This window comes from Aythya ferina, assembly GCF_964211825.1.
Source record: "Aythya ferina genome assembly, chromosome: 1".
NCBI lineage: Eukaryota > Metazoa > Chordata > Aves > Anseriformes > Anatidae > Aythya > Aythya ferina.
The window spans coordinates 63418309-63432008 of record NC_140296.1 but is presented as its reverse complement, the minus strand read 5'-3'; the positions used below and the strand labels follow the sequence as shown (position 1 = coordinate 63432008).

Sequence of the window (13700 nt, the reverse complement as noted above, 5' to 3'; positions counted from 1 at the left end):
AAGACACAGGGGTTGTGCAAACCTCTGGGGCTGCCCCAACATGGCCATTATGTCCTTCCCACGCTCCATCAGTGGCTTCAACCTTCCTCCCCTGCGCAGTGCGGGCTGTGGTTTTGTACTTGAAGGCGACCCTAAGAGAACTTTGCATCTGTGCTTGAACCCGCAGGAGAAAGCGCAGCGACTGGATCTATCGCGGGCTGCCTGTACGGGCTGGTGTACGGCCTGAGCAAGGTTCCCAAGGGCTTGTACCAGGACCTTGAGCAAAGGGAGAGGCTAGAGTACTTGGGCGAGAACCTTTACCGGCTGTCCACGCAGGAAAAGTAAAGCGGTTTCTGCCATTTTCTCTTTCTCTAAAGACCATATCAAACCCTGTAGATAACTGACTGGCTTTAACGGTGGAGGAATTAGCTGAGAGTTAGTCTGAAAGGCTGTATGTAGACTGTGTGCAAGTGCAGGTAGCTGAATAATTCAAGAGCAACTAGGTTTTTATGGTGTTCTTCTTTTTTTTTTTTTTTTACAGATGTAGGGATTTCTGAGTATAATGATTGCTACTTAAACCCATGAGATAATCTCAAATGGAAAAAAATAAATAAAACCTCTTTTGGTTGATTTCAGTCTAACTTGCTATAATACCACCTTCTAAACAGCTGTGACCAGTAATTACACGTACAAAATTAATTTCCAGAACTAATGCTTTCCTGCAAAACTAATGGCAGTGCCCCCTTATGGGGATATTCTCTGTATATTTGACAATCCTTTCACCACTGCTGTTCTGCCTTGTTCTCAAATCTAATGTGTCTGTGACACTTGTAAACCTAATATCTCACGGATTATCCTTTAATGAACCGCTGATCCCCGCATGAGCGCTGTGGTGCAAGGTATTGTTACATTACAAGCTTCCAGAAAAGGAAAAGCCAACACTAAAAATACCCCCAAGGCTCAGCAAAGCATCAGCGTGTCCAAACTTTCTGATTTACACTTCTGTTGTTCTTCGGTCTTCAGAACAAACTTTTTTAAAAATACAACTGGCTGAAATATTTGTAAATAAATTAGTGCTTACACTATTTCCTAAGCATCATTATTTATTTTTAGACTGAACAGATTATATGTTGCTGTATCAGTATCAGAATTTTTGGCTGAGGTCTTCAAGCAGTTGTAATAGGTCAACAGTACGGCTGTGATACATTTCACAAGTCTGGGAACCAGAAAGCCTGGAAAGAAAACAGTTACAACTGCTTTTCTTTTCTTTTCTTTTCTTTTCTTTTCTTTTCTTTTCTTTTCTTTTCTTTTCTTTTCTTTTCTTTTCTTTTCTTTTCTTTTCTTTTCTTTTCTTTTCTTTTCTTTTCTTTTCTTTTCTTTTCTTTTCTTTTCTTCTCTTCTCTTCTCTTCTCTTCTCTTCTCTTCTCTTCTCTTCTCTTCTCTTCTCTTCTCTTCTCTTCTCTTCTCTTCTCTTCTCTTCTCTTCTCTTCTCTCTTCCCTTCCCTTCCCTTCCCTTCCCTTCCCTTCCCTTCCCTTCCCTTCCCTTCCCTTCCCTTCCCTTCCCTTCCCTTCCCTTCCCTTCCCTTCCCTTCCCTTCCCTTCCCTTCCCTTCCCTTCCCTTCCCTTCCCTTCCCTTCCCTTCCCTTCCCTTCCCTTCCCTTCCCTTCCCTTCCCTTCCCTTCCCTTCCCTTCCCTTCCCTTCCCTTCCCTTCCCTTCCCTTCCCTTCCCTTCCCTTCCCTTCCCTTCCCTTCCCTTCCCTTCCCTTCCCTTCCCTTCCCTTCCCTTCCCTTCCCTTCCCTTCCCTTCCCTTCCCTTCCCTTCCCTTCCCTTCCCTCCCTTCCCTTCCCTTCCCTTCCCTTCCCTTCCTTCCCTTCCCTCCCTTCCCTTTCCTTTCCCTCCTCTCCTCTCCTCTCCTCTCCTCTCCTTCCTCTCCTCTCCTCTCCTCTCCTCTCCTCTCCTCTCCTCTCCTCTCCTCTCTCCTTCTCCTCTCCTCTCCTCTCCTCTCCTCTCCTCTCCTCTCCTCTCCTCTCCTCTCCTCTCCTCTCCTCTCCTCTCCTCTCCTCTCCTCTCCTCTCCTCTCCTCTCCTCTCCTCTCCTCTCCTCTCCTCTCCTCTCCTCTCCTCTCCTCTCCTCTCCTCTCCTCTCCTCTCCTCTCCTCTCCTCTCCTCTCCTCTCCTCTTCTTCCCTTCTTCCTTCTTCTTCTTCTCCTCCTCCTCCTCCTCTTCCTCTTCCTCTTCCTCTTCCTATTTTTCTCTTTCTCTTTCTGTCTTAAGAAAACCAGTCGACTATGATTCAATCAAAAGCTGCATACATCTGCATCTAAAGTAAACAGTAGCACTGGGTGAAGGAGATTCTGATATACCAGCAACATGGGCACAGATCTCGAACCCTTAGTGAAATGACACAGAAGAATTAAGCATGGAATTGGTCCCTGGTGTTTATCCTCATGTTTTAATTCAGAAGCTCAAAAACTGAGGTCTGTGCCGCACTTTCTAATCTCCACAGAGAGTGATTGACTACATGGTGTTGGTTTCTCCTATCTTTCTCCAGCTGCTGAAGCGTGTTTTAAAAAGAAAGCTAAAAATACATAAGTACTTTCCTACTCCTTTTTCCATGTAAGCAATTGCTGGGATTGTCACTGGGATGTTATGTGGCAGAAGGAGGAGCAGGTGATCCATGTTGTTATGAATAGAAGCCTGCATGACAATATCCATATGAAAAAGGTTTCTGTCCTATGGGCTACTTCAAACACTGTGGTTTTAGCATGTTTTCTCTTCGCAGCTTTGCAAGGTGCTTTCTTGTTTGCTTTGGAGATACGTTAAACAAAGAGGACCATTTGTGTCAGTAGCGTTTGATTTAAGAGAATACCAAGATTTCCCAAAAAAAAATCCTTCTAGTTTATGGTGACTCTAGCATACCTGTAATAAATTCAGCAATAGAGAAGAGAGAGGAACATATCCTGCGTCAGGTAGGATCTTCTCCAGTACTTTGACATTTCCTTAAAAAAAAAAAAAAAGAATCACAAAAGGATGAAGCACACTCATAACCATTTCCTCCTCACTTCATCTTATGTCCAGACTGGTGAGGACCAAGTTTAGCTTCAGAGACAAGTAAGAGAGTGTAATTTAGAAGGTGGCTCACGAGGGCTGGATTTACAAAACACTACCTCTGCACTTGTTGAGGCGAGCGGCGTGTTGGCCGTCATTTCATCAAAACCACTAAAAATGCCCACTCCTTAGTGTCCGAAACTCCCTCAGTTGCATGTTTTTAGCAAGCACTGTGAGATGCCACCACCACTTCAGCTCCCGGAGCCCCCAGTGAGAAGCAAAAGGTGTGTTGGTGCACTTGGGTGCTGGCAGGGCTGGAGGAGAGAGCTGGCTCCATCCACCACAAGGGCAGCGCCTGCAGCAGAGGTTTTCCTGGGACAGGACGGGCTCTGGGATAGGGTTGCAGTGCAGCCCCTTAGCATATCAGGCTGTTGCCACTCAGATACTGGCGTGATAAGTGTCTCCAAAGAACCTATAAATAAATAAGTAAACTGCCTGTCTTACGCATCTTAATTATTCGAGGGAGAAGGAGGCAGGAAACTTTTGAAGACGGCCTCGCCTCCTGTGGAGGACCAAGAGATCTGTCCTCCGGACACCAAAAAACACATCTGTACAGCAGCGCTGCCAGAAGCGGGCAGCACATCAGAGCAGCATTGGCGTGATAAGTGTCTCCAAAGAACCTATAAATAAATAAGTAAACTGCCTGTCTTACGCATCTTAATTATTCGAGGGAGAAGGAGGCAGGAAACTTTTGAAGACGGCCTCGCCTCCTGTGGAGGACCAAGAGATCTGTCCTCCGGACACCAAAAAACACATCTGTACAGCAGCGCTGCCAGAAGCGGGCAGCACATCAGAGCAGCATCACGGGCACTAAGAACAACGTGAAGTGACTTCTCCAGAGAGGTCGCTGCTGGTTTGGGGTTTCCCCCTGCTCACATCGAATACCTGCCTGGCTCCTCCCAGCCATAGGTGGGACTAGAACTGATTATGTGTAGGTGATAATCAGCTCATATAGAAGTGAATATATTTCATTGATGGGTCACACTGTTCAAGAACAGTAGGATGCAAATCAGGAAAAGGTGGTGAAGAAATATTAGGGACGATGTCTTGGCCCATTGAAAACGGTGGTCACACTCCTGAATTAATGTACCTGAGAAACCCTTGGTCTTTGACCTCCTTCCCAGAGGGGAAAGCACACCGTTCTCCAAACACCGAGACAACATCATCATTGCCCCACATTTTTTGTGGTGGTCTCAGCATATTTTCCTTGTGCCACAGCCCCTGCACAGAATGCTTTTGAGATTTACGTGGTCGTGATGCTGATTTGTAGGTGAAATCACCTCGGAAGAGCTGCAGATGCTCTAAATAGGTGCCGTACCCCTTTGCTCATCTTCTGTGCCTTGCTGGCGAATACAGGTCAAACACTCACCCCATGCAACACGTCGTGGTACTTAGGGCAATGCACTAATCCCACATTTCAGAAGGCACCCTATAAGAACAAGCTAATTTCTATGTTACCAACACAGAGTCAAAGGAGAAGCCTGAACAGAGCTCACTAGCAATATATTTTAACGAATTTGGACTTTTTAGCTCATAAGTCATAATTTTCATAATTATAATGAAGAGGACCTGATCTTCTTCCCTTCACAATCCTGGCTCCCTCAGCTGTGGTGCCTGCAGTAACAGGAAGGGTGGATGTTACATGGCAGAGAGCACCTGTGCCGTGTTGAAATGTGCTGATTCCCAACCAAAACCAACACAGTATTGTTTGTTACATTAGCCCTGTGCCAGTTGTCACGCTTTTTTTTTTTTTTTTTTTTTTCTTCTTTTATTGGGCTCTAAAATTAGCTACAAAGCTAATATATAAATAGACCTTCTTCCATTCAAGATGGCAACTTCATCCCACTGCTGGGGGATGTGATTTTCGACATGTGCGTGCGCTTGAAACGCAGCCAAGTGGAACCCAAATGCCAGCACCCGAGCGGGCGAGGAGCAGCCCCTCGCTTTCCAACCAGCCCCTGTAATAAACCTGGGGGGAGCAGCTCCAGCTTCTTTCCGAGGCCGGGGGGGAACAGCTGCTGGGGCACAGCTGGGCCTTCCCCTGCCTTCCAAGCCTGCCACTCCCCCAAAGGATGAGCCTTCTGCAGCTTCTCTTCGTTTTCTACACGTGGGTTTAATTTGAAGAATTTCTTATTCGGCTTCTGCTCATAAAAATTAATACCCTCCTGGTATGCAGGCTGCGTTCTGTGCGTGAAGCTATTTCTCTGCACGGTGAAGTAACCTTCCAGACTTTTGTGGTGTTAGAAAGCTGACACCTCTTGTGATTTATTTTTTTTTCCTTCCAGCCCCATCTATTGTTATTGACTTCACACTCCAGCTCTTGTGCTGAGTTCACTATTTTATTTAGTAACTGATCCATACCGATTAAAGCATTGCCGAAATCCCCAGCTGTCCCAGGGCCTGATTCTTCAGCATCTCAAGGGTAGGTCCAACACAGCAGCCTTCTTGCCCCAGATTTAAGGGTCTTGCAGCCAAGTGACATCGCCACGGTTGTTGGTTTGTCCGGTAGTGTTCTCATCGTATTTACCTTTACCTAGCAGGAGAGGAAAATAGCTTTGATATTGCCCTTGCGTTAGGACACGGTAACACCAAATCAGAGTGAGGAGTGGCACGGAGGAGATGTGGCCACCCCAATTAGTGTTGTTGCTCCCCTGAAAGCTTCCACTTACCACAAAGCACAGAAGAAACAGCCGGCAGTGCCACGGGAGCTGTGTAAAGCCTGCGGGCTCCGCTACACGGTGCCTCACGACGCTTGTAAAGCACCTTGCATGCTTTTTAACAGGCCACTAACGCCAACTCTCTCGAAAACTCTAAAGTCAAAGTATTTTTTTCCATTTTATGCACAGTAGCATGCCACTAGAGCAAAGTAAGGAGGTAGCAGCAGTGTTGATGCCTTGAAAAGAACATGCGTGTTTTCTCTTGCGCAGCACCAAACGCACAAACTCTTGTGGAGATCAGATGCTGGTAGACCCTTTGGTGCTGAAGAAGAAGCTCAATAGGATGGCCACAGAGCAAGGGGCCTTTGCTGTCCTCAGCAGCCTGCTGCTGTACGTCACCGAGCTGGCAGCCTGCGACCCGCAGCTCAACAGCAAGAGGACCAAATGGGCGGAAGGTAAAGAGAACCAGGTGAGTTTTAAACTACCACCTCCAGACACAAGCAGGGGGCAGTACCCTACCCGATTTCAGCTCCTGCGGTCCCGGTTTCTAAACAACAATCGCGAGCCTTACATCAAGAAAAGAAGAGAAGTCGGCAGGCTGGTCATCAAGGAGAGGCTGTGGGCGAACAGGGCTGGAAGCAAGCTAGACAGAGGCAAGGAGAGAAGAGGAGATGGGACAGCAGCAGAAGAAGGTGAAGAGACAGCGCCCAGCGAGAGGGCCAGGTGGAGCGGCCAGGGTGGGAGAAACACAGTGAAGGACATCTTGAAGAAATTTCTGGCTGCCGAAGAGAAAGAAGCCAAGGAGAAGTCTCCCAGCTGGAAGAAGAAGGGGCCAAGCAGTGGCTTGCCAAAAATTGTCAACAGGAGTTCGGTCCTCTCCAAGCTGAAGGAGCAGTTTGAGCAGAGCTCCCTCTGTTCGGCCGCGGAGGTGAAAGCGTCGCTCTTGCGCAAAAGCGAGAAGAAGACTAAAAGCTTCCCCAGCAGAAAAGCTATTCGTAAGCCCGAGGTCAGAGTGCTGCGCACGGCAGCGCTGGCAGCCACAGACATAAAGAGCCCCGAGTCCCAGTATTTGGTGTGCTCCACGGTCCCGGTGCCCAGACTCAGCATGGCGACCGAAATTAACCATCCTTGGAGCTGGTCGAAAAATAACGCCGCGAAACAGCCTCTGGATCGCAACACACTGCTGAAGGAAAAGGGGGACTCTGAGAGAAAGCCTGGCGAGAAGAAAACAGCAGCACACGCAGCCCAGGACAGGGAGGGCAAAGAGGAGGTACTGATGGCACCCCAGGAGATGCCTGATGCAAAGGACAGTGCTGAGACGAAAGTAGATTCCACAAAGCAAGGAGCTGACTTGAATCCTAATCTAGATGGCTCTTGTGCCATCTGTAAAAACAAAGCACTTGCAGATTGCATTCCTCCTGCATCTGGGCATAGCCTGGACTCCAACAGGAACAACTTCTCAGCTGGGCCTGGTACATCTTCACCACCAGGGGCTACCAATGCTGCCCAACGTGTTAAGGGCGATGGTTCTAACTCACCTTACTCTAGCAAAGCTGAAGGATCCCCTGAACCAAGTCCTCAGGACACTAAAGCGGATGAGATTCCTGAAATAGTAATGTATGTATCTTGTTCTGAGGAAGCTGACCCAGAGCTCACACAGCCAGAGAAGGATCATTTTTTTGCTGAGCAAAAATGTATCCCCGAGCAGAAAGCCCTGGAAAACACCCTGCCGTTTCTCTCTCCTAGAGTTCAAGCATCTTTTGAAGCTGAGCCTGCGACGCAGGACCGACAGCTGACTCTTCTAACACCAGCTGCTGGTAAAAGGCCACCAGTAGCTCAAAAACAGGCACCAGGTTTCAGAGGCAGATGTTCTGAGGAAGCCAAAGAAGGAGAGAAATATCACAGTGAAGACAAAATGCACTCTACTTCTGGCAAAAATTACACTGATGTCCCAGCTAAAAAGGAACAGGAGAATGAAGCACCCCAGTGCCAAATGCAAAATGAACCCAAAATCAGGCAGCCACAGCCACCTCAGATGCCTGGCCCACAAAATGAGTTTGGTAATTCCGGTGCTGAAACGTCAAATCCCAATGTGAATCAGACCAAACCTATGTTCTTCTCAAAGGAGAGCTGGGAGCAGGAGCCTGGTGCTGCAGAAGAGCACCCCTCTTCTGACTGGGAAAAGAAACGAGGCCCTTTGCCAGATGAGTTTGTGAAACACAGAGTGCACTTCGCAGAAGAGGATTTGGGGAAGGGGCAGTTACCTTCATCTAGTGAAATGACGAGTGATGGAGACAGTCGAGGCCTGGGCAGGAGTACCTTGACGGACCTGGAGACCTGTCACAAGCTGTCCAAGTATTTCCTTCACCGTGAAGAGACCACTGCAGACGAGATGCCATGGCCTGACTCTGAAACAGGGCTGTCATCCTCAGCGAACCTTGAAACAAGACCAGCGAGTGGGGTTGCAGGACAAAGAATCCACCACACTCTTGGAAATCCCCCAGCCCCTCCACCGACTGAGCTGGTAAGAGCAGGAGCTGGTGGTATGGAAGATGAGCGTGGCAGTCGCGGCTGTGAGAAGCATCCACTGCCCTCTTCAGATGAGCTGACGATGCAGGAGAACAATACTGCAGCAGAGAAGAAAAATGAATGTGATTTTAAGAAGCAACTGCTGTCCCCAAATCATGAAACAGAAAATGAAGACGCTACAGCTGAAGAGACAATTACACTCCAGGGCTTTGATAATTATGTTTCACTTTCGACAAAGAAAACAGGAAAACATGACAAAAAAGCTGTGCTAGCAAGAAAGCCCCTGTTGCTCTTGGAGAGGAACCAAACACAAACTCCAGATGATACCTTGATGCAGGAAGAGAACCTGTTTCCTTCATCAGCTGAATTGGTGTCAGGCCAAAAGAAGCATGCAAAAGGTACTGATAATGTCTCCAAATATAAAAAACATAAGCCTCTGCCTTCAGATGATGCCATGAAGCACGGCAATGAGAGCATGGAGACAGAGGAGGGAGAAGAGAGAAGAGTCTTACATAAATTTCAGGAGGAACAAGTATCAACACCAAGCGATACGATGGATCATGATAACAACTCGTCAAATGAGAGGAGTGCTCATAGTCCTCAGGCACCTCAGCTACCTTCATCAGAACATGATGCTGACATTCAAGGGGTGAAAAACACTGGGCAGGGCTTGAAGTGCCCAACACCTGCAAGAGATATGGTTAAACATGAGCGTGATATGACAGTCAATGAAAACATCTGCTGTAATAATGAGAAACACCAACTGTCCCCGTCAAATGAACCACTGAAACGTGCAAATGACACCGCAGGGAAAAGAAACATGAAGTTGAGCTTCAAGAATTACTCAGCACCGCCAAGAAATACAGCAAGCAATGACAACACCACCACTGATGAGGAGAATACTTTTCATGGCTTGAAAAATGAGCCAGTGCAGCACAAAAAGAGTCATGAAGGGGAGAGGAATACTTCATGTGATCCTAAAAGTCAAATACCATCATCAAGTCCTCTGGCGAAGCAAGACAAGAAATCCTCCCTTCAGCAACAAACAGCACCTGCTGACTTCGTAAAGCCTGAAAATAAGTCAGCTGAAAAAAAGACTAAACATACCTCTGAGAAGCCCCAGTCACCTTCTTCAGACAAACTGGAGAAGCCTCAAGAAAGAAGTCCTTCAGCAGAGAGGAAGCAGAAGACGCCAGCAGCAGAGGACATCCCGTCACCCAAAACAAAGGCTGTAAAAGGGGACAATGAGCACCAGCACCCAGGAAAGTACCGGTTACCACGGTCGAGTAAAGCAGCAAAGCATGAGAAAGAAACTCCAGGAGGAGAAAAACAGCAAACAAGGTCTGAGGATTTTACAACGCCTGGTGCAAATACTGCAAAAGAGAAGAACAAGTTTCCAAATCTCAAGAAGTACCGATCGGTATCTTCAGAAATACCGGCTAAGCCTCAAGAAAAGGATGCTCCAGATCAAAAGCAACAAACATCAGCTGCTACAGGTTTTAAGAAGCCCGGTACTAATGCTGTAAAAGAAAAAGATGAAGATCCAACTTCTGAGGAGCCCCAGTCATCCTCTTTAAACAAAGGGATGAAATCCCAAGAAAAAACTACTTCAGGGAAGAGAAAGCAAAAGACACCATCAGCAGAGGACATCAGGCCACCTGAAACAAAGGCTGTAAAAGAGGATGATAAACACCAGTGTGCTGGGAACCATCAGTTACCCCTTTCAAGTAAATCAGCAAAGCCTGGGAAAAATAGTCCAGGATTGGGAAAACAAGAAACCGCAACTGAAAGTTTTAAAAAGCCTGATGCAAATGATGTAAAAGATAAAAGCAAAGATCTAGGTTCTGGGATGTGCCAGTCCCCATCTTCAAATCTGCAGGTGAAGCCTGAAGAAAAGAACGTCACAGCCAAAAAGAAGCAATCGGCACCACCGTCTGATGAAAAAACGAAGTATAAAGCTGGTAGTCCAGAAAAGAGGAGTGGGGCCCTGAGAACAGAGGAATACCAGCTACAGTCTTCAGATAAGAAAGGGAAGAAGGACAATGATGATTCAGGAAAAGAAGAGTCTGTGGACGACCTCAAGAGCTCTCAAACTCCATTGCCACGTGATGGCATAAAACGTAAAAGCAACACTGCCCCAAAAGACACTGCCCCAAAAGACACTGTCCCAAAAGAGACCTGTTTGTCTAATACAGAGAGGTCCCCCCGGTCATCCCCATTGCCTGATACATCGAAATATGATGGAAGTCCCACTGAAAATAGAAGAAAACGGCCTGGATTTAAGAAGTACCAAGCACTCTCATCAAATAATTTGGTGAAGCATGACAAAGACATTGCTGAAAGGGAGGCTAGCTGGCAGGCAGCTGCTGTAACAAGCGACAGAACAGCAGAGCTGGAGGACTGCTCCAAAACAGCACCATTCTCCAAGTACACAGTGGAAAGCTACGGTGAAAGGCCCTTAGATTCATCTTTTAAGCCACTGATCATTAGGGTAACTGACACATTTAAACATCACAGCTAAAAAATACTGCTACAGCTTAAGTAAGAACTTACAACTGATCGTGCCACTGAGTCACTCAATCTTTCTTTTTTTTTCTTTACTCTCCAGGGCATTACATTATCATTTTTTAATCACAAGGACATTGATGTGCATCTATCCGAGCTGGGCTTTTTCCTTTCTTAACATTAGCCCGAAGACATGAATTAAATTAATCACTGCAAGTGAATTAGCTAATCACTGAATTAATCATCAGTTTATAAATTAAATATGAGAAGGGCTTTGAGATCAGTGTGAATTCAGTCCTGCTCCAGACTCCCCTTGCTAACTAATGGGTGTTGTTTGTAACAAAGACGACTGTTCAGGGTGAACTCTATTTGTATTTACTTATTCTAATGAAACTCTGCTCGCACATTTTCCAGGAACGATGGTAGGCAGTGTCAGCTTTAATTATGTCAAAAAGCGCTCGTTCCAGGCTCTGCCTTTTCACCAGTTAATGGGAACTGTTGGTCTATGGCTGCATTGAGTGGCACTGCTAGCAGAAGGAGCGAGGGAAGGAAGGGCACGCTTCATTTATCCGCAGAAAAATCCTCAAAGGACGTTGGTGTTACAAAAGCTCTTACCGTGAATGCAAATTTTCAGCCTTATTAATATTGGAAAAATAGTGATTTAACCTCCTGTGAAGCTATGGGTACTTTGGCCGCATACTGCATGAGTTATTGTTGGGAGGGACACGCCGTTTCAAGTTATTCTCAATGATCGCAGGCGAATGTGCAACAAGTGAGCGTGGAACAGCTCAGTGCTGAAAGGCTCTGAGGACTTCTCTGGGGGATCATGTCAGCAGGAGAGACTGAAAACCTTGCCGGGGGAGCTCAGCTCTTCTTGGGGTTTCTGTCTCAGCCTGGGTCCTCGGGCATGGGGGCACAGCCAGGCACTGCAGCTAGCACTGAAAGTCGTAGGAAGTGCTGATTTTACAGCCTGATGTGAAAAGGAGCAACACGAGGCAGCCAGCACTGCTGAACGCTGCTGATGGGCCGTGTCTTTCTGTGTGTACCACAACAGCGGCTTCTGCGTAAAGCATGCACCGGACAAATTTTTTGGAGAAATGAGGACGGGGCTGCTCCACCAGCTCCTCTGCCCTCAGTGAACAGCAGACAGGCAGAGAGATGTTACAGCCAAAATCTCCTGTGCACCCCTTCAGCTTAGTGCTGTAAATGATGAATCCAGGTATTTAAAGGCACGGCCTAAAGAGTCGATTCATTTTTTCCACAGCCACCCCCATGCAGGTCTTGGCTCTGTGACACCAAAGGTGGGGCCACTCAAAAATAAATAAATAAATAAATAAATTAAATTAAATAAAAGCCCAATCTTCTCAGTGTCACTGAGCTTCAGAGCTGCCCAGTGAAGAGAGGACAATCGTGGTCCTGCTCCTCATGGCCCTGGCTCCCCTCAAGTGTTTCGGATGTCCTCCTCCCTCTGGGTGCGGCCTGGCCACTGCTCCAGCCCGCTGGCAGGCTGCCCCGACCCGTGGCCTGCAAGGAGAAAGGATGAGAGCGAGCTGGCAGCACTCTGGGATCAAATCCCTTTGCCAGAATAATGCACACGAGTCATATACGTGACAACTGGGCCGGCCCGGTCAGGGACGCTGCCGGGAGGAAGAGGGGACATGCACGCAGCGTCACCCCCTGGCTGCTGAAGAGGCTCGGGCTTTGGTTTCTTGTCCACCACATGCCACGAGTTAGGCTTCCTGGCATCTGCAGGCTCACAAAATGAGGAGTGCATTTGTATACCATGCTGTGTCCTCAAAAAAAAAGACGCTGAAGGGAATTTTTCGGTTGTACAACGCTGCCCTTCTGCACGGAGGTGTATGTCACCCTTGCAGCTTTTATGGGCTGGCAACCATAAAGGCCACTTTGTACTAAACCTAAGCTGTAATTTACTTTTTATTGTCCATGATTTCATTTCCCATTGGAGAAAAGCCCTTACAACATAAAGCGTTTGCACCAGACTTGAATAGTAAATCCTCTGCTAGCTGGCCTTTTAAAACAGCAGGCAGATCTTGCTGGCAGAGGAGAAGCCGCTTTTATTATTCTTTTTCTAATCTTTCAAAAGAAACTTAAAGGCTTTTTTTTCTCCCCCTCTTATTCACATCTGAAAGATCACTGCCTTGTGACGAATTAAAGGGTTCTGTCTAGCAGAAAATTACCCACGTGTGCAGCAGGGGCCCCCCAGGAGAGTGAATCGGTGGGTACCAGGGGGGGCCTGGCTCTTCCATTTCACAACTGCAATGCCTGGTTTTCTTGATGGATACAGCACGAGGAGAAGAAGGTGCAACACCCTCTGTTTGGGCAGAGTCATCTCCTGAGGGTTAACTGTTAGATCACAGCGTGCCTTCATCTCTGATGGTAAGAGGTAAATCATCCATTCGAGACTATTGAGGGTTCCTCCCTGAAGTGCACTTCAGGGATGAAGGAGACTTGCACCGAATGTGTCTTTGGGTGTAATGCACATCCCCGAGCATCAGGAGTTAGCACAATCAATTCCTCAAGAGAGGAGGGAGCGAGGCCATGCAAATCTCAGCAGCAATCACCAGAAGAGCACCGGCAACTATCTGGAGTGCCGTGCAGTTAGCAGCTCAAAACAAGCCGCTCCTGACCACACTGATGGGGAATTCAGCACTGCTGATAAGCAGAGACTCCAGAAGTGAGTATTTAAGAAAGAGCAGGAGCATGGGGAGGAGGATGTACATCTACATCAGCTGTGGCACAAACTGTGCAAATCACCAGGCACCAACCACAGTGAGACCCTTGCCCAGGCCACATACACAACAGACATTAAACATTTCATTTCCCGTTCCTGGCTGCAGTCCCTCAGAGCTTTTCCCAGCCTCCTTCCCCCCAGGAAAGGCAGCAAGGGAGCCCTCTCAGGCT

General features: G+C 47.4%; 1 protein-coding gene across 8 annotated transcripts in view; it reads left to right on the top strand.

Annotated features, from left to right (window-relative positions):
• ADPRHL1 (ADP-ribosylhydrolase like 1) overlaps positions 1–10999 on the top strand; it is a 34231-nt gene extending 23232 nt beyond the window's left edge. For 5 of the 8 annotated variants that reach the window (XM_084495391.1, XM_084495395.1, XM_084495392.1 and 2 more), the window contains 2 exons: positions 167–320; positions 6015–10999. In XM_084495391.1, coding sequence (XP_084351517.1) covers positions 167–320; positions 6015–10794 — 4934 coding nt within the window. In that variant the 3' untranslated portion in view covers positions 10795–10999. Of the gene's footprint in view, positions 1–166; positions 621–6014 lie in introns of those variants that run through there. The other 3 variants (XM_084495396.1, XM_084495398.1, XM_084495397.1) reach the window with 3 other exon arrangements.
• The last annotated feature ends 2701 nt before the right edge of the window (positions 11000–13700 follow it).